Source organism: Nyctereutes procyonoides, unplaced genomic scaffold (assembly GCF_905146905.1).
Source record: "Nyctereutes procyonoides isolate TBG_1078 unplaced genomic scaffold, NYPRO_anot_genome, whole genome shotgun sequence".
Lineage (NCBI taxonomy): Eukaryota > Metazoa > Chordata > Mammalia > Carnivora > Canidae > Nyctereutes > Nyctereutes procyonoides.
Window position 1 is genome coordinate 40,668,240 of NW_026575133.1, and position 21,889 is coordinate 40,690,128.

The 21,889-nt window shown below is 49.2% G+C and overlaps 1 protein-coding gene across 1 annotated transcript; it reads right to left on the minus strand.

Moving 5' to 3' along the window:
- Nucleotides 1–1,570: 1,570 nt before the first annotated feature.
- SNORC (secondary ossification center associated regulator of chondrocyte maturation) lies at nucleotides 1,571–21,814 on the minus strand. Its single transcript, XM_055346010.1, has 5 exons — nucleotides 21,707–21,814; nucleotides 9,073–9,231; nucleotides 8,587–8,750; nucleotides 2,263–2,445; nucleotides 1,571–1,750 (listed from the first exon to the last, which is right to left on the minus strand). Exons 3-5 carry the CDS (start codon nucleotides 8,657–8,659, stop codon nucleotides 1,641–1,643), a joined length of 366 nt encoding a protein of 121 aa, XP_055201985.1. The 5' UTR covers nucleotides 8,660–8,750; nucleotides 9,073–9,231; nucleotides 21,707–21,814; the 3' UTR covers nucleotides 1,571–1,640.
- Nucleotides 21,815–21,889: the final 75 nt, after the last annotated feature.

Below are 21,889 nucleotides of genomic sequence, written 5' to 3' on the forward strand. Positions count from 1 at the left end.
CAGCTTTGGAAGACCATAGAGGACTATCAGAAAAATCAGTAGGTGGCAATCCCACAGGAGATCTAACATCAGGCATGGGGCTGGGGCTTCCTACCTGGCCAGTCACTTCCTACCTTGGGCACTTCTTCCCACTTTTGGTGCCAGCAAGTTACCCAAATGCGGTTCCTCCCCCAGCCCAAGCTACCTTCATGGATTCCTTACCCCCCACCCCTGACTCTGTCCTGGAGTGTGGACGTCTGGAATCAGACCCTTCCCAACCCTGCCTGCCTGAGACCACACTCTTTCTGCCAGGACACACTTTCCTCCATGCCAGAACAGGCCCTTCATTAGCCCAGGATTTAGATCAAATGGAACTTTGTAGCATCTTCTCACAGGCCACAACATGGCTTTTGGCATTCTTGAGACCTGAGACCCTTGGAGAATTGGATGGATTTCTGGAAGGTGCATACGTGTGCAACCCTCTGGTTCATCAGGGAGCGGCTGACTGACTGATGCTCATAGGGCGTCTGTGCTACACCCCCAGGGGGAGTACCCACACTTAAGTCTCTGAGGAGAGGGGGCCAGGGGAGAGGGGCCATTCCTGGCCCTATGCTGCTCTTGGGGGTGGGGGACCCTGGGACAAAGGGGAGGGGTGACCACTGGTCCTGGCCCTTGTCCAGTTAAGCGTTTTGAAGCTGGTGAACAGCATGCTGATTTGGATCAGCTGCTCTAACTAGGGCTTTGGTTACCAGAGGTTACGTGGAATGAAGTAATTTAAACAGTTTCGTGAGAACTGGTCAGTTTTAGAACAGTCCTTCATAAGTGGAAACTTCTAACCCTCATGTGTTTTGGGCCAGTGCCCATCTGGAGTATCCAGGAGGAGAAAACTGGTCTTAGCTGGAGCAGAAGTGATCAGGAGCTCAAGGAAGCTAAGGAGGCCAAAAGAGTCCCTAGAAACAGCAGTGAAATCAGAGGAGAAGGAGGAACAGCTTCCCTCCACCAGCACCCACACCTAGACCCAAGGGATCAAACCATCACTGGGGCGCAGACAGTCCCGCCTCTAGTCTTCTTTTCCACTGCAAAGAGATGTAGTTCTGCTTCTTCCCTGTCGTGCCGTGCCCGGAGCAGCTCAGCCACTATTTTAAATCTCAATTATAAAAGCGAGGCTTCCCAGGGAAGCCTGTGAAATAAAGGACGTGACCAAGAAAGGAGAGCCAGGGGCAAGCGGGGGGGTTGGAGGGAGGCTGCCTGGGACGGCGGCGGTGGGGGCGGCGGTGGGGCTGCTCCTGGGGCTGGGGGGGGGGGGAGTTCCCGGGGGCGCTGGAGGGACGGGCCTGGCGCTCCGAGCTGGCACATGGGGCTTGGCTGACCAAGTCAGACGACGGCCGCGCCCCCCAAATACCCCAGCGCCCTGCCCCCCCCCCCCCCCCCCCGCGGTCCGCGGCTCGGCGCAGCGGGCGGCCCCGGGGCGCTCGGGCACTGCGGGGGCGGGGGCGGCGAAGCCTGGGCCGCGGGCAGCCGAGCGGGGACCCCGCGCGCACGGGTGGGAGCCGCCCGCCCCGCTGGCCCACACACGCACGCGCGGACACACTGAGACACGGGGGCGCCCCCGGGGCTGCAGCCAGTCGCGCCGCGGCCGAGGCGCCGCCCCTTTATTCGCTTCAGGAGGCGGAAAACTTTCTCAGCGCGACGACCACGAGCGCCAGCACCACGCAGGTGGCCAGCAGGGCGGCGATGACGATGGCGGCGATGGCGCCGGGCCCCAGCGAGCCTGCGGAGGACGGAGGGCGGCTCAGCCCCGCGGCTCCGCAACCCCCGCCCCCCGCCGCCCCCCCAGGCTCCGCCCCCCCCACCCCCGGCCCGAGCCTGCCTCCCTAAGGCTCCGCGCCCCCCGGCCCGCCCCCCCAAGGCTCCGCGCCCCCCAACCTCTCCGCCCCGGCCGCCCCCCCAAGGCTCCGCGCCCCCCAACCCCTCCGCCCGCCGCCCCCCAAGGCTCCGCGCCCCCAACCTCTCCGCCCCGGCCGCCCCCCAGGATCCGCGCCCCCCAACCCCTCCGCCCGGCCGCCCCCCAAGGCTCCGCGCCCCCCACCTCTCCGCCCCGGCCCGCCCCCCAAGGCTCCGCGCCCCCCAACCCCTCCGCCCCGGCCCGCCCCCCAGGATCCGCGCCCCCCAAGGCTCCGCGCCCCCGGCCCGCCGCCCCCCAAGGCTCCGCGCCCCCCACCCCCAAGGCTCTGCCCCCCCCCCGTAACCCCACCCCCATCCGGGCCCGCCTCCCGCAGGTACCGCCGCCCTGGTCCAGACGCTCCCGCGCGGTGCTGTCCTCGGGGCTCGGCGTGGCGGTGGGGACCGGGGGCCCGGTGGCCGCGGGCTCCCGCGCGGGGCTGGTGCTCTCCACGGGGTCCTCTCCCGACGGCAGCTCGGCGGGCTCGTTCCACAGGGTGGGCGCGGGCTCCTGCGGGCCCTCGGCTGCAAGGCCAAGGACGGGCGCTGGGGGCAGGCGGCAGGGCCTACCGGGCCGTGGCCCCGCCCCTGGGGTCAGACCGCAGCGGCCTCCCGTTTCAGCCCCTACTTCGCCAGACTGCTCCCGAGCCCAAGCCGGTGAAGACAGACGGACGGGAGGCCGAGGGAGGGAGACGGGGACCAACAGAGTCTCCTAGAAAACAGCTGGGAAGACCCCGAGCCGCCGGCCGGCCGCAGAGCTTCAGGACCGTGGGCGGGCGCAGGGCCTCCACCTGGGATCCCTCCTCTGAACTGCCGGGCTCCATAGGCCTGGGTGACATGACCGATACTTGTGAGGGACCCTCCCCCTGCAAGGCAGACACAGGTCTGGAGACCAGAAGACCCTGGAGAGGCCAGAAGGGGGTGAGACGACTCTCCCCCCACAGGAACCAGGGTCCCTGCCTACCCAGAGCCCCAGGAAGTGGGGAAGAGAGGCAGACTCCTCCTCTGCTTCCCCGCCTTTGCCCTAACCTGGACAGAGCCACACAGCCCGCAGGACATGGGGCCCAGTGCGCACACATACCCCGTGTTCTGAGGCTTAAACCCCAAGGTGACTCTGTATCCTAAGAAACTGCAAGGCCAGGACATTGCTGCTTCCATACAGAACAGGGCCAGAGGGATGGGCAGGGGTGTCTGTGGTCAGTGAAAGGGAAGCCCCAGGAATGGGCCGATGCTCCCCCTGCCCCCACACAAGCTGGGGCTCAGTCAGCACATCAGTCCCTGTGCAGCATTCTCTGCAGAGGCCTTTCTCTGCTCCTGGGTTGGGAGTTAGCAAGGTTTAGAGCACCCGGGGGCTCCAGGGAACGGGGCAGGTTGAGACTGAGAGGCCTGTGTGACAACTGCAGCCCCATATCCCCACCTCCGCCATGCCAGCCCATGCCAATTTCACACACACACACACACACACACACACACACACACACACACTCACACACTCAAGGATCCTGGTCCAAGGAGTCCCACAGCACTACCCCAACCCTGGACCCATCTATCCTTCCCAGACAGGAGGCCCCAGCCACCCAGTTTAAGTTCAAGACCAGAATGGCAGGCAGTCTCTGGGCTCCCCACCCCAGCCCTGAACATCGGTTTTAGCAGGGTCAGGGCTGGCCAGTGCCTAATCTCAGTTGTGATCCAGAGACGCTGAGCCCCACGCAGTCCCTAGAATGGGTTCAGCAGGCACCATGACAGACATCATCTCTTTGACTCCAGCTGCTCGGTGCCTAGGAACTGTTGTATCCCTGCCTCAGAGTTGAGGAAACCAAGGCTTGTGGGGGGGGGTGCCTTTGAGGGGTGCTGCTGGGACTCCAAAACCCCTGGACAGTGAAGTAGCAGGAAACACTTCCCAAGAAACCATCAGGGAAGTTGTGTAGTTCATGCAGCCCCAGCCAGCCTGCCTGCAGGTCCCCAAGGCACCTTTTCCTCCAGAGGCTTCACCCCTGAGAGCTCCCTCTGGTACAGACAGGCCAGGGACAAGCTGCTTTCAGACTCAGGCTTGCAGAGAAAGGCTGCTCTCCGGGAAGACACAGAGGTGCCTTTGGGTCTTTGCTGCTAACAGTGCCCACCTGGGGCAAATCACGAGGAAACATGAGCCAAATTCAGGGTCAGTCTTAAAATAACCATGCTTTCAAAAACATCCAGGTCATGAAAGACAAAGAAAGGCTGAAGAGCTTTTCCAGATTAGAGACCAAGGAGGTTGAATGCAGCATGTATTCCTGGATGAGGGGTCCTACGGGGTTTACTGAGGAAGAATGAATATACTTAGAGAACAGTACTGTATCGATGTCTGTGTCCTCATTTGGATAACTGACTCGTTATGTAAGAAAACATCCTTGTTCTTAGAAGCATTTAGGGCCAAAAAGGCATGATGTCTACAACTTACTCTCAAATGGTCAACATTCAGAAAAGTCAACTGGGTAGATGAGAGACAGGAAGAAAAGCAAATATGGCAAAAGTGAATCTAAGAATCTACTGGAGTTCACTGGGTTATTCTTGAAACTTTGATGTAAATTTAAAAGCTCTTTACAATCATACTGTACAGGTCTCCCCAGGCCCTGCCCCTGCAGCCTCTCTCAGGCCTGGGCTAGATCCGGTCTAGGCTCAGCTTGCAGGCAGGGACCACTGTTCTGTTCCCCAAGGGTTACCTGAGCTGACATCCCTTTTCAGGAAATACCCTGGCAAAGCAGATCTCCCAGGGGCAAAAGGTCCCTGGGATACAGTGTGAGGGAAGCTTCTCACTGGCAGGGCCTGAGGCTGAACCAAAATGCTGGTGTCTAGAGGCTGCCTTGACCCCCTACCAACTATGAAGACCACCCCATGAAGGTGAGAGAGTAACCCTGTCAGGCCCCCGTTGTCACTGCCTGGGAGGGGGGTGGGGGGGGTCTACAAGCCTTGTGGCTGCTATGGAAAGTGCCGGGCCCCAGACATGCTTGCCTCAGGCTCCTAGGAGCTGAGCCAGAGAAAAAGCCTGGGTATGCCCATTACTAGGCTCTGAGGTCTGGGGTTCGTAGACTGCCTGTCTTTCCAGGTAAATGGACAAACCATTGGCTCCCACTTGCTCCTCGTATACCCATGGCAGGAAGGCTACCACAGGGCTCCTGGGTACCAGGCCCAGCCAACCTGAGTAGTATTTGGGGGGAATCAGCTACCTGGAGCTAGCAGGGCCCAGGTAAGCATCTCCTTCTGCCTGTTGCCAGAGCCCAAGAGCCATCTTGGGGAGAGAGGCCCTCTGACCAGGGCAGTTGGAGCACACTCAGGCCTACTCCCCTTCTGGGAGACCGATGACCCACCCTTATTCTGCTGCTCCCCACAGAAGCCGGGTCCTCCCTGCCAAACACACTGGCTCAGGCCACCTTATCCCTGCCGTGTGTACCCACTGCAACCCCTCCTCCAACACCAAACCAGTCCCTAAAGCTTGAGGGGCTGAACCCATGGGCTTCCAAACCAAAAGGGCAGGGTCCAAAGCCTCTGTTGCAACGTCACCCTGGGACCCCGGGAGACTGACTTCCCTCCCCACTCCCTGACTTCACTTCCCAATCTGTGAAATGGGAGTTGGACCGTGCCTCTCCTTGGCCTACACAAGTAGTAACTGTGTTGGCATTGCCATTGTCAGCTGCTGCCTTGGCCCCAGGGCCCCTCTGGCCGGATACAAGCCAGGTAGATCTGTGTGCTGTACCTCTGTTGCAGCTGACCATCACGGGACACCCCCAGAGGCCTGCCAGCATCTGCATAGGCTCAGAACTGCAGCCTGGACTCAGCCACCAGCCTTCTCGTAAAGGAGGTGCAGGTGCCAGGAAGAGGCCAGAGCCTTTTCTTATCCTCATCTACATGTCTGTATTTTCTCAATTTGCTATAATAAAAGGAGAAAACAAAGTTGAAAGGCAATAACCCACCTTCCCCCACCCCGCCCCCCGCCCCATTGTATCTTGGAGAGCCCTAAACAGAAGCAGCTGTCAGGGAGTTTGCTGGAAGGAGGGCCCATCTAAAGAGTGGAGATGGGGATCCCTGAGTGGCGCAGCGGTTTAGTGCCTGCCTTTGGCCCAGGGCGCGATCCTGGAGACCCGGGATCGAATCCCATGTCGGGCTCCCGGTGCATGGAGCCTGCTTCTCCCTCTGCCTATGTCTCTGCCTCTCTCTCTCTCTGTGTGACTATCATAAATAAAAATAAAAAAAAAATAAAGAGTGGAGATGAGGGAAACAAAGCCAGGCAGAGGGACCAACACAAGCAAAGTCATGGAGGAGAGAGTCCCAGGTATGGAAGGTGAGCTGTGAGCCCCAATGGGATATTAAGTGAGAACAGAGAGACGGGTAGGACCAAGGGGGGGACCTGTGATAGACCAGGGTTAGCAACGTCCTGTAACTCTGACCAAGGAAACCAGGAGAAGCGGGGGGCCTCGTGACCCTGCCACAAGCCCGGGCACAGTGGGTTCTTCCCTGGTCCCACCGCCTCCAGCCGCCCTGCCTTTCGGTAAATAGGTTTGTTTAACACTCGCTCTGACCACAGGGCCGTGAGGCCAGGCACCCAAGCTCACAGACAGCCTTTGTGCCAGCCATGAAGGGCCTTTTCATCGCTGCCCTGGCCTCCCGCCTGCTCAACCTGGCCTGCTCCCCCTGCCCCACTAGCTGCAGCCACAGGCAACCGACAGGGAGGCCAGGAGGCTGGACCTGGACCTCAGCCACAGAGCCACTCCTTCCCTGCATGCCTGCTGCAGGACCCCAGCCCACCAAGCAAAGGGCAGGGGGCCTCCTAGGCCTTGTACACACCTGCTCAGAGCTTCTAGCCCAGAGTGGGGTAGCTGAGAACCTCCCAAACATCCTCCCTCACAGAACGGCAGGAAGAACAACAGCCAGCCAAAACCCCAAAGACTCCGGGGTGGAGTTGGCCTGCCTGTTCTTGGTAGGACACGTGGAGGGAGGTGAGGCCAGGTGAGGTCCTAGAGATGCCAAACACGTCCCCAAACATTCCTGTGGCAGCAGACAAAGCCCACCCACCCAGCCTGTGTATGCACAGCCTGATCCAGGGCTTCTGGCCAGTATCCTAGGCAGGGAGAGCTGGCTACTCAGGGAACAAGAAAGTGGACAGGAGCTCCCCAGGCAGCCCCAGAACCTGGGCAGGCAGGCGCCAGCACCTTCACCTCTACCCACTTTGACCACTGGGCAGGGGCTGGGTGGGTGTGGAGGATTTACAAGGACCACAGTCCCAAGGTCTAGTCCATAGAAGATGCCACCCTACATTCAGGTCACTCTCCCAGTTCCTGGGGCATCACACAAGCCCGTCTTGCCCAACTGGTTCATCTCCCATATAAAGGGAGGCTGGGCACCTTCTCAGCCTACACGAGGAGGTGTTTTTGTTCCAAGACCACCCTGCACCCAGAGGAAGGGCTGGGGACATTTAGTCATGTCTCCAACATTTACTGGGTGCTACAGGAGGCCTGGCCCATCCTGAAAGCTCTTATGTTTGAATTTGGTAGTCCTATGGTCCCCTGCAAGGGAGGCAGAGCTACTGACTGCAGTTATCACCGTGATACAGATGAGATGTACAGAGAAGCTGAGAAACAGCTGGTAAACACAGCCAGAAGCAAAGCCAGGCTTCTTCCTAGGGCATCTAGAGGGGCCTGCATGCCCACAAGCAACTCACCATCACCCATTTCTCCCTGGTGTGTGGGCCTGAGTGTGTGGCTGTCCCACTAGGCCTCACACCCCCCAGCAACTCTCCCCCGCGCCATGCTCAGGTGGCTGGCATCCACTTGCCACCCTGATAGATCCACAGACATTCCCCCAAAGCCTATGCTGCAGAGAAGGTCTCCCAGGGTCTCCTACCCACACCTTTCTCCAGCCCAGGACCCCCTCCCACCCACCGCCTTACACACAGGGGCCCTGAAATATTTCTATTTTGGCTCTCCTCATGGCCAACAGAGATTGCTTTCTTCCAGGACGAAGACCATTCAGGACCTGTCTGTGCTATTTCTCTCTTGAGCTTTGAAGCTGGATGGGGCCAGCCTCTCCCAGCAGAGGGCCCTAGCACCATGCCCCAGGTCCAGGGAGCCTGCCACCGCAAGGTTAAGTCCAGTGTCCTCATCATGATTTTGCCAAGGAGTCTCAGGCCCTTGCTCTTTCTGGAATTTCTCATGGGCTGGGAATAGTAACTGAGTCCTCACTCTGGAAGGACATTTCATAAAGCCAGCAGAGAAGGGCTTGCAGGGTTGAAAAGTAAAACAACAGAGCTCTGTAGTTTCTGCCTAGGAGCCTGGGGCCTCTGGTCCTTCAGCCGCTTGCCTTGTGCCTGATGCCTGCTCCTGACTCCCAGGTCTGAAACCTTCAGATTTTAGCATGCTGGGGTAATCCCCACGTCCCCCAGGCAGCTAACGTCCCTGGCCTTGCTCCGTAAATCACCCCCCTGCTTCACGGGCCATCGTCCCCATGGCTAGCAATTCCCAGGACATCGACTCGGCTCCTGGCAGCCTATCCATAGGAGCCCTCCACAGAATCGCCCCAAACAGCTGCCCCATCTCCTATGAAGGGCCTCTGCCCAGTAGGCAATGGAGAATGTGGCCCAAGGTGCTTCTTGGCCCTGGGCGGCTGGTGGCAGCAGAGTCAAGGGAGCACCCTTACCTGTGAGCACTGCGGGGGCCAGGACCCCGGGGAGGAGCAGCAGGGCCATGCGTAGGGCCAGACAGAATGCCATCCTGGCCTGTGAGGGTGCGCAGCTGGAGAGCAGGGTGCACTGACGACTGAGCTAGTTAACTTCAGAGCGGCGGGAAAGAGCTATCAAAGGGCTGGGAAGGGTTTTCATCAATGCAAACTCTGTCCTCCTGGGACACCGTGCCCGCCCCCCACACATCAGCGCGCGCGCACACACACACACACACACACACACACACACACACAGAGCAAAGCTTACAGAACCGACTGCTTTCCTGAACTCCAAAGTAGCCCCACCCTCAGAGAGGGGGAAAGAAAGAGGAAATTTCTCTCTTTTCCTCTCTCCCTCCCCACAGCCCTCCTTCCCTCTCTGTCTCTCTCTCTCACACATACACACACACACATACTCAACCACTGGAAGAAAGATTCTCAAACTTCAGTGTGCAAAAGACTCACCCAGTTACTTGGAAAATGCAGATGCCTCCAGCACTCTGTTTCAGGGGGTCATGGGTAGGCCCTGGGATCTGCATTTTAGTGCCTGTGGCCCTGGCTTGAGAGACTGAAGCCCAGGCAGTCAGCACTGCACAGAGTCAGCTCACTCTTGGGCTCCGACGCCTGGTGGGGAGACAGCACTCGTCAGGGCTTGTGAAAGAAGCACTTTTAACGCAGTTTCAATCCAAACCCTCAGTAGCTCTAGTCTTTCCAGAAAAGTTCATGTCGTTAAACTTTGCCTTGTTTCTTCTTCTTGCTCTCTGTTCTCTCAGGTGTCTGAGACTTGAAACACCACCTGTGTGCTCCTGGCATCTGTGCCCACCCTGGGTGTGGTGCAGAACTTCAGCCGGACCACCCACGGCCTCCCCAAAAGCTCCATGGGTATCTAAAAAGTATATGTAATTTAACGTGTCCAAACCAACCCTGACTCCAGTGCCTCTCCAGTCCTGCTCAGTCAGTGGAACCCAGCTCCAGATCTTCCCAGATGTCCTAGCCACATAATTAAAAGTTATCAAAGGCTTTTCTCTCCCTTACTCCTGTCTAATCTCTCAGAAAGTACTGCCAGCACCCCTTACCTCACACCCTTCATGCTTTCTCCCTGGCCTTAGAAAAGTCACCTTAAAGGCTTCCCTTGGCCTTGCTTGCTATTCTAGTCCACTGGCCTTGACTAGGTTCCTCCAACACAGCAAACGTGGCCCTGTCACAGTGCCTTTGCACTTGCCATCCCATCTCCCAAAAGGCAGTCCCTCAGCTCAGTATGTACCTATCTCATCACCATTCAAGTCCTAATGAGTCAGCCTCCCATCTACCCATCACATCATTTAATTTCTTTCTAGCACTTACATATACATAAGATTCTCATTTCTTTCACCATTTTTTTTGGTGAATTTTCTGAGGAATAACATATATACTGTGAAATGCACAAATCTTATGTTTACAGTTTGAGGAACTTTTATGAATGTATACACCAGGGCAAACAGCCTAATCAATATCGAACATTTCCAGCACATCAGTAGCATCCTTCCTGTGTCCACCCATCAGTACCTCCAAAGCACGATTCTGTCTTCTGTCACTATAGTTGAGTTTTGTCTATTCCTGAACTTCAAATAAATGGAATCATAGGGTATGAACTTGTTTCACTGGCTTTTTTGTTGTCCGAGATTCTGTGAGATTCATATACATTGCTGCATGTAGCAGCTTTTTTGTTTTTATTGAATAGTAGTATTAGGTTATATGAATATGTCACAACTTAACCATGCTTCTATCCATTTTGCCATTTACCTGTGTCTATTTGGGTTATTTCCAGGTCTGAACTTCTATGAATACAGCTCCTATAAATATGCTTGTACATGTCTTTTGGTGAAAATACACGCTAACTTCTCTTGGTTATAAACCTAATGACAGAGTTGCTAGGTCGGAGGGTAGGTAGTGTTTAGCTTCTGCAGATGTTGCTGAGCACTATTCCAAAGTGTTCCAGTTTATACTCTTATGAGTACTGTAAGCAGTTGCTCCACATCCTCACCCATACCTGGCAATGCCAGTCTTTTGTTTTCTAGTCATTTTGATAGGTATATAATGGTGCCTCATTGTGGTTGCATTTCCATGACTAACAACACAGTTGAGCACCTTTTCATATTCAGCGACCAAAGGAGTATCCTCTTTTGTGAATGGTCTGTTCAATTTTCATTGCCATTTATTAGAGTGGTCTATCTTTTTACATTTATTTTTGTTTGGGTTGTGTGTGTATCCAAAATAAAAATCTTTTGTCAGATAGAGGTAATATTGCCATTAGATGAAGTGTTTATAGTATGCCTATCTCCACTATGTGACTATAAATCCCAGGACGGCAAGGACTGTATTTTGTTCACCAAAGCATCTCTAGAACCTAGCACCACCATGCCCAGCATGCAACAGGAACTCAGTATTTGGATTCAATCCATTGGGATTTCTGGGATGGAGTTAACATTGAGCATCTTTTCACTTGCTTATTCATGTATGTTGCCTTATTACTCCCCAGGCTCCCATCCTCAACTTTTTGTGCCCTGCAATGTAATGAAGCAGCATAATGTAGTCAGATAACTACAGTTTCAAAATGACAGTTTTCAATGACACTTGAAACTTCCTTTCTAGCTGACTTCCTGTTAGCACCTGCTAATGGGAGGCACTTGTGAGATACAAGGTCGGATGGGAGAAGTGACACTCTCTGACAGCTCTAAGAACATCAGGGACTCAGGTTAGGTGATGGTGGCTTTGGGGGCAGCCACATAAAGTTGGAAGTACAGGTTCTGGGTCCTTGCGAGGCAGCTGAAATCCAATTCCAGGAGCATTAGTTAAAAGTGCTGTGGCCTCTGAGGAATCTTTCTTCAGCCCTGGCTGATGTCGGTTGTCTAGGTGCAGTTGTCAACTTATAAGTAAACTTCCCTTCCCTTTTCCCTTTTCTACTCCTTCAGTCCTTTAGACATCCTTAAAATATATCCCTGCATTAAATATCTTCTGTCTGAAATACCTAGAGTGAATCCTGTTTCCAAGTCAGATCCTAATACAGAGCTTTGCACCTGGAATGATCCTGAGAAACAGGCCCTCAAAGATGTGTTTCTGAGTTTGGCTTGCCACCATGTTTGAGTTTGAATGCACAGAAGACCTGATTGCCAGTAGAAAATCTGATCTGGTAACATGTGGCATGCCATATGTTAAGACTCATGTGGTTGTTTTGCATGAAGTGCCTACTGAAGGCAAGGCTTAAAAGATCAAGTAGATACTGTACTTGATGTTTATAGAGGTGATGATGATATGATCAATAGGACAGTGAAATGAATTGGCTACTGTTTTACTGTAGTGGGTGTTCACAGAAAATGACAAGTTCAGGCTTTAAATTTGAAAGCCAAGTCATGATCAAGAACTAGAACCCTTTTGTGACAGTCTTTAAAAAATATCTTTTTTTCAGGGCACCTGGGTGGCTCAGTGTTTGAGAATATCCCTTTGGCTCAGGTCATTATCCTGAGGTCCTGAGATTGAGTCCTACAGACTTCCTCACAGGGAGCCTGCTTCTCCCTCCGCCTATGTCTCTGCCTCTCTGTCTCTCATGAATAAATAAAATCTTTTTTAAAACCTTATTTCTTGTGGATACAGGGCATAACTGGCTACAGATCAGGCCCCAAATCTGTGTGAATTGCAGAACTACAGTCTTGAATTCACAGCTGTGTCAATTCTCTCAGGTGAAACCTATAGCACTGATTGGACAGGAGCGAGACCTTGAGATTTGGAATGGGGATATTTGGGTAGACTCAAATTTGAGACTCTTCCACTCATAAATCTTCAGGCTTCCTTGCAGAAGCAGATTTAGAAAAATGGCTAATTCCAAATCTGGGAAAGGAGAAGTAGGTGATGAGTCTAGAATATCTCATGAAGAAAGAAGTGCTCAAAAAATGAGGGAGAGCCAAGTTGGAGGTGCACCAAATGAACAATCTATGCATGAAAAATACTATCAGGATTCTAACCTATAGTGTATGCACAGGCATGCATGGGTATGTGCATACACGTGTGTGTGTGCATGAAAAGCTCTTCCTTGTAACAGAGTGCTAATAAGTATAAAAGGAAAATATGGCAAGTATTCATTGTTCAAGCAAGAATAAATGGCTGCTTAAACTAGTGAATAAAAGTTTGATGAGGAGGGGTGCCTGGGTAGCTCAGTAGGCTAAGTGTCTGCCTTTAGCTCAAGTCCTGGGATTGAACATTGGGCTCCCTGCTCAGCTGAGAGCCTGCTTCTCCCTCTCCCTCTGCTCCTCCTCCTTTCTCATGCGCATGCTCTCTCTTAAATAAATTCATTCATTCTTTCTTTCTTTCTTCCTTTTTTTAAAAGTTTGATGAGGAATTGAATATTTACAAAGTCTCATAGTATCTCCCATAAAAAAATCCTTTCAGTGGAGAAACCAGGCAGACACCACCTTAATCAAGGGATTAGAATTAACATCACCAGTAATGGTTCAAACCAACATCATCATATGTTATGACGCGTTGAGGACGTAACATCATTTCTGTATTATTCCTGCCCAATTGCATAATCTCAACCAAATCCTGAGAAAACACACCAGACAAACACAAATTGGGGCATTCAACAAAACAATTGTCCTACATCCTTAATGTCCAGATAAGACAAAGACAGACAGAGGAACCATTCCAGATTAGAGAAGACTCAAGAACATGCCGACTAAATACAGAAAGTGATCATGGATAGCATACTGCACCTTTTTGTTTTCTCCTTATAAAAGATATTAGCAGAACAATTGGTGAAATATGAATGAAACCTAAATATTAATTAATAGCATTATATAATTTATTTCCTAATTTTAATAATTACACTGTGGTTATATAAGAAAATGTCCTTGTTTCAAGGAAACACCCTGAAATGTTTAGGGGTAAGGGACATGTCTGCAGCTTGCTTCCAAATGGTTCATAAATAAATACAGAGAGTCATCATTAAGAAAAACGGATTATCCTGAAAAACTGATAAAGCAGATACGGTAAGACGTTAGCAGTTCGGAGTGAAAATCACTTTGGAGTTCTTTCCACTCTTCTTCCAAGTTCTAAGTCTTGAATTACTCAAAATAAGGTCTCCCTTTCCTCCCAAGGGTCACTATTTTTCAATGACAAATGATGCAATAATAGGATCTAGACAATGACCATTGAGGAATGTTAAAACTGCTATATGAATGGTCAACAACAGACCGGTTATAATGGGTGAGTCAACTCTACAGCCATGGGACAGACTGATGAATTCTGACATTAAGGAAAATATGGGACAGCCAGACAAAACTACTTGCTGACATGACTGATGGGATGCAACAGGATGTACACCATGCCAGCAATTAAGTATTCCTTGAAGGGAAAGGGAGAATCTGAATGTAGTCAAGCCTCTAGATCTGACTCCTAATATACAGAAAATGTGAGAGAGATGAGTTAATTGATACTATAAAGGATGCTGCTTGCTGAATCCAATATAGGATGTTCCATGGATAAATGATTCCACTTTTTCAATTTCATTTTTGAGGAGGAACTGGATTGCACCAAATGAACTTCATTTTGATTTTGGTTCAAACTTTTAAAAAAGACACCTTTAGGACAATATGAGAAAATGATATATGGAATGGGTTTAGATATTAATTATCAACACAGGTAATGTGATACTCGCATATAGTCTTTTTTTTTTTTTAAAGATTTTACTTATTAAAAAAAAAAAGATTTCACTTATTTGTTCACAAGAGACACACAGAGAGAGGCAGAGACACAGGCAGAGGGAGAAGCAGGCCCCATGCAGGGAGCCCGATGTGGGACTCGATCCTGGCACTCCAGGATCACGCCCTGAGCTGAAGACAGACACCCAACCGCTGAGCCACCCAGGCATCCCTGTTTTTTTTTTTTTTTAAAAGGCATACTCATTAGGGTGCCTGGCTGGCTCAGGCAGAAGAGCATGTGTCTCTCAATCTCAGGGTTGTGAGTTCGAGCCGCATGTTGGCTCAACAAAACTCAAAAAAAAAAAAAAAAAGCATCCTTATCTGTTACTGCACACATTAAAATATGTGACATATCTAGAATTTGTCTTAAAATAGTCTAAGAAGGGGGCACCTGGATAGTTCAGTCAGCTAAGTGTCCAACTCTTCATTTCAGCTCAGGTTATGATCTCAGGGTTGTGGGACTGATTCCCATTGTCGGGGTCCACACTGGGCATGGAGCCTGCTTAAGATTTTCTCTCCCTCTCACTCTGCCCCTCCCTACCTTCCTTTAAAAAAAAAATAAAAATGTGAAATAAAACAAAATTGGTAAAATGTCAATTGTTGAAGCTGGATTATGTTAGGTAGGAGTTTGTTAATACCAGTTGCTGTAACTGTGTCCCCCCAAATTCTTATGTTGAAGCCTAGTGATGGTGCTTTGAAATGGGGCCTTTGGGGGTGATTAGGGTTAGATTCGGTCATGAGGGGGGACGCCTGGGTGGCTCAGCGGTTGAGCATTTGCCTTTGGCTCAGGGCGTGATCCCAGAACTCTCCAATCAAGTCCCACATTGGGCTCCCTGCAGGGAGCCTGCTTCTCCCTCTGCCGGTCTCTGCCTCTTTCTCTGTATCTCTTACGAATAAATAAATAAAATCTTAAAAAAAAAAATTAGGTCACGAGAGTAGGGCCCTGACAAAGGGAAAGATGATCTTTAAAAGATTGAAAGATAAGGGATCCCTGGGTGGCGCAGCGGTTTGGCGCCTGCCTTTGGCCCAGGGGCGCGATCCTGGAGACCCGGGATCGAATCCCACGTCGGGCTCCCGGTGCATGGAGCCTGCTTCTCCCTCTGCCTGTGTCTCTGCCTCTCTCTCTCTCTCTGTGACTATCATAAATAAATAAAAATTAAAAAAAGATTGAAAGATAAAGGACTAGTATCCAATATGTATAAAGAACTGATACAACTCAACAAAGACATGAATGAACATTTCTCTAAAGAAGACATCCAGCTGGCCAAAAGACATAAGAAAAGATGCTCAAAATCACTCATTATCAGGGAAAGGCAAATCAAAACCACAATGAGATATCACCTCACATGTGTCAGAATGGCTAGAATCAACAACACAAGAAACAACAGGTGTTGGTGAGGATGTGGAGAAAGGGGAACTCTTTTGCACTGTTGGTGAGGATGGAACTGGTGCAGCCACTGTGGAAAAATGTGCAGGTTCATCAAAAAATTAAAACTAGAACCTCCCTATGATCTAGTAATCACACTACTGGGTATTTACCCAAAGAATAAAAAAAAACAGTAATTCAAAGGGATATATGCACCCGTTTACAGCAGCATTGTCTTTAATAGCCAAATTATGAAAGCAGCCCATGTCCATTAATAGATGAATGGATAAAGATGTCACACACACACACACACACACACACACACACACACACACACACACCATGGAATAGTACTCAGCCATAAAAAAGAATGTAACCTTGCCATTTGCAACCACGTGGATGGAGCTAGAGTATAATGCTAAGTGAAACCAAATACATATGATTTCACTCACACGAGGATTTAAGAAACAAAACAAGTGAGCAAATGAAAAATAGACAAACTAAGAAACAGACTCTTAACTAGAGAAAACAAACTGATGGTTACCAGAGGGAGCTGGGGCGGGGGTAGGGGGCAATGGGTGAACATAGGTAAAGGGGATTAAGAGTACACTGATTCTGATGAGTACTGAGTAATGTATAGAATGGCAGAATCACTATATTGTCCACCTCAAACTAATATAACACTGCATGTTAGCTATACTGGAAATAAAATAAAATCTTAATTTAAAAATAAATTCTTCTTTATAAATCAATGTCAAAAGGTGGATAAAGAGAGACATGAGCTCTCTGCCACCCAAGGACATAGCAAGATGCCTGTCTGCAAACCAGGAAGAGGGCCCTTTACTAGACAGAATCTGCTGGCACTCAGATCATGGGACTTCCTAGACACTCCTAACACTAGTCTGCTTCTATGTAGGTTTGAAATTTTTCATTAAAAAGAAAACCTGAACTTGGGATGGGGGGGAAGCTAATTAAAGACAAAAGTTGCAATAACCTCAGGACTATTAAGGATTCAGACCCCTCGAGAATGAAGGTTCAGGGCAAAAGAACATGGAATGAGAAGGAAATAAGTTGTACATTACCACCCATAGCTTGTGAGCTGGTACAGAGACAAGAACTATAGCAGCTAAGTATATGTTATTCACTGCCTATTTTAGGTGGTATTACTCTTTAAGAGGGTTTTTTTTTTAAGATTTTATTTTTTAGTAATCTCTACACCCCACATGGGGCTCAAACTCACACCCTGAGATCATGAGCTGCATGCTCCACCAACTGAGCCGGCCAGGGGCCCTTCTCCTTGCTTCTTTTATATATTTGTATATATAAACCAATTTTTCTATATTCATGTTCACACACACAGTATCCAGGTGAGATTGTTAAGTGAACTGGAGAGACATTAGAAGAAGAAATGTGTGGGAAATATCAGAAAGGGAGACAGAACATAAGGACTCCTAACTCTGGGAAATGAACTAGGGGTGGTGGAAGGGGAGGAGAGCGGGGGGTGGGGGTGAATGGGTGACAGGCACTGAGGGGGGCACTTGACGGGATGAGCACTGGGTGTTATTCTGTATGTTGGTAAATTGAACACCAATAAAAAATTAATTTATTAAAAAAAAAGAATCACCTAGAAATGGACAGAATGACTGATGGGATCACTGAATATGATCCAGTTAATGGTTTCCCTACAACTACTGATCAATCCTTCAGTAACTTTACCTTTATCCATTTTGCTACTAACCTTTTCAACACCAACATATTTCCATTTCTTTTGACTGAATATTTGTTTTATGATGGGACCCTGAGCCATCTAAGGCTTAATTTCATGTTACTAGAGAGTCAGAAAATTAGGTAAGTGACTAAGCCCTATATGAGGCTCACCATACTTGCATTTCAACTTAACTCTGCTTCAGGAAAACTGCAAAGGTTGATTATCATATATCATCCAGAACCCATGCTGAAACACAAGTGTTAAATCTGAAAACAGAGTGGGTCGGCTGTATGCTGCAAAGATGTGCAGATGCACACACAGATCGCACTCACAAACTCTGGAGGTCAGAGCAGTATCAGGTAGGCAACGCTTCTCTACTCACAGACTGCCCATTCTGTACTTCAAAATAATTTCCAATGCTAGGTCCCACTCCAAATTAGAAACTCTGGTCATGGAGCTTAAGGAATGATTTTTGATTCAAGTTCCACAGATGATCTGGTGCTAGCTGACATACAGCTTCATATAGAACCTGTACCACACTGCCTCCCTGCGGGCTACTTCTATGCACTAATATTAAGATGTCCAAGAGAAATTTTATCCCTATTTAGTAATAGTCTACCGTATTGAGCCTACATGAGCCTACAAACTCCCTCCACTCTGGCAAAATGGCCTACAAACACTATTTATCAAGTATTTTATGCACTGGGCACTATACTATGCACTTGCATTTTAAGTTTTTTTTAAGATTTATTTATTTATTTACTCATTCATTCATTCATGATAGAGAGAGAGAGAGATGATATATATACATATATAGAGAGAGGCAGAGACACAGGAGGAGCGAGAAGCAGGCTCCATGCAAGGAGCCCGACATGGGACTCGATCTCGGGACTCCACGATCACGCCCTGGGCCAAAGGCAGGCGCTAAACCGCTGAGCCACCCAGGGATCCCCTGCATTTTAAATTATTGATCATAACCACTTGATAGTTTCCATTTTGCAGATAGGGAAAAAATACTTGCCCAAAGTAGGTGGTAGGACCAACATTCATATCTGACAGTTTGACTCCAGCAACTCCATTCATGAAACCAGTTGCAGGTTCACTCCACAGAATACCTTAAAAAAAAAAAAAAACCACCCCAAATCCAGACTCTGTGCAGAAGTAGGAGATGCCAAATACAGCAAGGCTGGGCCTTTGGAAATTGCTCTGGTACCCCAGATCTGCACAAGAATGGAAAAAGAACCTCCTCATTGGAAAACACTGAGATTCTCAGTCCACAGACCAAACTGGGGTAGTTTGCTAGATTTCCTTTCCCATGATCAATGTGTACAAATGATCCCCAATTTTTCCAACTTCAAAACAGAAAACTAGAGCAAATTATTGTTAGAGACTAACCACCAATGCAGTATCCATTCTCCCCAGTTCTTAGAAACAGCACCCCAATGGTATTTGGGGTGGAAAAGCGGTCAACTAAAATCTCCAAATTTCCAGTCTTCCTTGCAACGAACTATAGTTACATATTTATGTTCTAACCAATAAGACTTTAGACATTGGGAAGGACTCCCAAAAAAGCTCCTATTTATGGAGGACTAAGCAGGGACGAGTGCTCCTTTTGCGTCACCCCACTCCCTCCTCCTGCCTGGAATACTGGGCTTGATGACTGTTGCTCTAGTAGTCACCTTGGACCACGAGTGACCATGAGTATGGAAGCCACAATCAGGATGGTGAAACAGAAGAACCCAGGTCCCTGAGCAACATGCCAGCCTCTAGATTTCACTTGAGAAATAAACCATCTTGTTTAAGTCACTTTGCTTTTCACCTTCTATATGCAACCAAACCTAATACTAATCCACCAACAATTTTCAGGACCATTTCTTGCTCTAAAAGAGGAATTCAAAGGAAAAAGTAATTTTCAGTCAAAGGACACTAATCTACCACTCCTACACTTGAGGAGAAAGGAAACAATCTTTAAGAAATTATGGCTCTGCTTAAGATCTGAACTGAATTTTTAAGATTTTGTTTATTCATGAGAGCCACAGAGAGAGAGGCAGAGATACAGGGAGAAGCAGGCTCCTCACAGGGAGCCCAATGAGGGACTCAATCCCCAGACCTGGGATCACGCACTGAGCCGAAGGCAGACACTCAACCACTGAGCTACCAAGGTGTCCCTGAACTGAGTATTGAAGCTATTATGAGTTTCATCCTCATGGTGTCATCCCTTTGCCAGCAACAAAATGGGGGGAATTATAGATTTTAGGCTACAGTGCAGCAGTGAGGGAAAGAGCCCACTTCTCTCCCCTTGCTTCCTGGCATCTATGTGCTGTTCCTCCCATACAGTGAAGCATAGCTATGCTGTTTTAGTTGCAAAACATTCCCAATGACTAATCCCCAGAGGGAAACTCCCCCCTTGCAGGTTCCTAGTCCACAAGTGGCACTACCAAGAGCTGTATAGGTTCTTCCTTCCCAGGACATCCAATGACATCCCTAAAATAAACATCACACATCTGGCTGCTTCGAGGTTCCCAGGCTCCCCACCCTCCCAGCAAGGAGACTCATTAGGAACCGCCTATACTCAAAGCAGGGCCAATTCCATCTCCAGAGCTGGGCTGTTTCTTTTTGCTCCATGAAACCCATCAACCAGGAGCTCCAGCTTCCATCTGGAATATGCTCTTGGTTAGAACTTACTCTGTCTGGAGTGTGCATGCCTGATGCTCTTGTGAGGAAATTCTACTTCCCACACACTGGAAGCACAGGAGAGAAATAGCTTCATTTCACGGTAGCATTTCTGTCAGCCATATAGACTTATTATTTTTATTAATAATGCAGAGAGGGCACTTTGTATAAAATAAATTTCAGGGATTCCTGGGTGGCTCAGCGGTTTAGCGCCTGCCTTTGGCCCAGGGTATGATCCTGGAGTCCCAGGATTGAGACCCACACTGGGCTCCCTGCATGGAGCCTACTTTTCCTTCTGCCTGTGTCTGCCACTCTGTGTCTTTCATGAATAAATAAAAATCTTAAAAAAAAATTCCAATTCTTTACCTGATCAATTAAAAAAATACTGTTTGTAGAAGGATACACTACTACATATTTATAAAATGGTTGCTTAAAAGATAAAGCAACCAGAAGTACTATTAATCTATCCTGAGGGATTTAAAGTAATCCCTCAGCTCAGAGCCAATGGAGAATTAAAGTTCCTTGATGTATATGCATAAACTAATTTTATGTAGATAATTACCCAAAATGGCAAGGACATCTCCCACCCCACATGCTCTTCCGACAATGTGACCTTACTTCTGCCATCAGGATGGAAAGGGTATCATGTTTCCAGCCCCGAGTCTCAGTAGCTGTGTGAGGACTTTGACAGTGACACTATATGACTTCTGAGTTTAGGGCAGAAAAGGTGATGCAGTCTCTGCTTGGTTCTCCTCTGGCAGGGAGCCAAGTGCCACCTAAGTCCAACTACTCTGAAGATACGCTGAAGAGGAATATATAGTTCCTCTAGCTATGAAGCTAGCTGAGCTCCCAGCCAACAGCCAGAATCGAATGCCACTAACATGAGTGATCCATCTTGGCCAACCTTATCAAATCTTTCTAAGATCACAGCCCTGGCTGACATATGGCCACAATCAGGAGACCTCACAGGAGAACTCCCCAGCTGAGCCCTTCCCTAAAATAAGGACTCATAAAGTTACCAGCAAAAGGAAGAGGTTGTTCTAAGTAAGTTTGGAGTAATTTGTAATGCAGCAACAGTATTGAGAACACCACCTAGGGGAAAGTCTCCATAATAAAGCTATCTGGTCTGGGTATGGGTATGGTCTTCTTTTTTTTAAGCCTCCAAATTAAGTAAAAGCAAACCATGTACAAAACAAATACTTTAAAACTAAGAGTTAAGATAATTAGCAAATTAAGTTTATTGAAAGGGACAGAATGTGGTAGTTGGAAGTCCGTGAACAGATGAGAATGTGAGAAAGAGCAGGAGGGGTGGTTTCTTTCCACTAAGTGGGAAATTCCTCAAGTAGAAGCAAGGTTCTTGGTGAAGTAAATGCAATGTTCCGTGATAAAAATGACTTTGCTACCCCAAATCTGCCTACCCCACCCCAAATGTTTGTGTTTTAATTTTTAATTTATTTTTATTTTCCCTGAACAAGCACACAGTGGAGTCCAGTTTGGAAGGTGTGGGTAGGCTCTGGAAGGAACATTCAGAGGGTGTGTCTGTGGTATGAGGGCAAGAGACCATCCACAAGTCAGCAGAAAGGGACAGTGAAAGGAGTTAAGACTTTTGGTCAAACTTACCATGTTTATCTTGACCTCTACATTCCCAAATACAGAACCAGCCAGTGTTCCACACCCTGGCAGGAAAGGCCACGGCTGCCTCCATGTCTCAGGGTCTCACGTGTCTGGAGCGTCTCCACGGTGCCAAGAGAACGGTTTAGTGCAAGACTTAGCCTTGACAAAGGTGAGTACAAGAGGCACTCA

What these genes read in the sequence shown, in the direction of transcription:
- SNORC (XM_055346010.1), bottom strand. Translation starts at nt 8,659, where the DNA reads ATGGCATTCTGTCTGGCCCTACGCATGGCCCTGCTGCTCCTCCCCGGG. An exon ending in GGCCCCCGCAGTGCTCACAG is followed by an intron (nt 2,446 to 8,586) that starts GTAAGGGTGCTC and finishes TTGGCCTTGCAG; the next exon opens with CCGAGGGCCCGCAGGAGCCC. An exon ending in GCGTCTGGACCAGGGCGGCG is followed by an intron (nt 1,751 to 2,262) that starts GTACCTGCGGGA and finishes CGTCCTCCGCAG; the next exon opens with GCTCGCTGGGGCCCGGCGCC.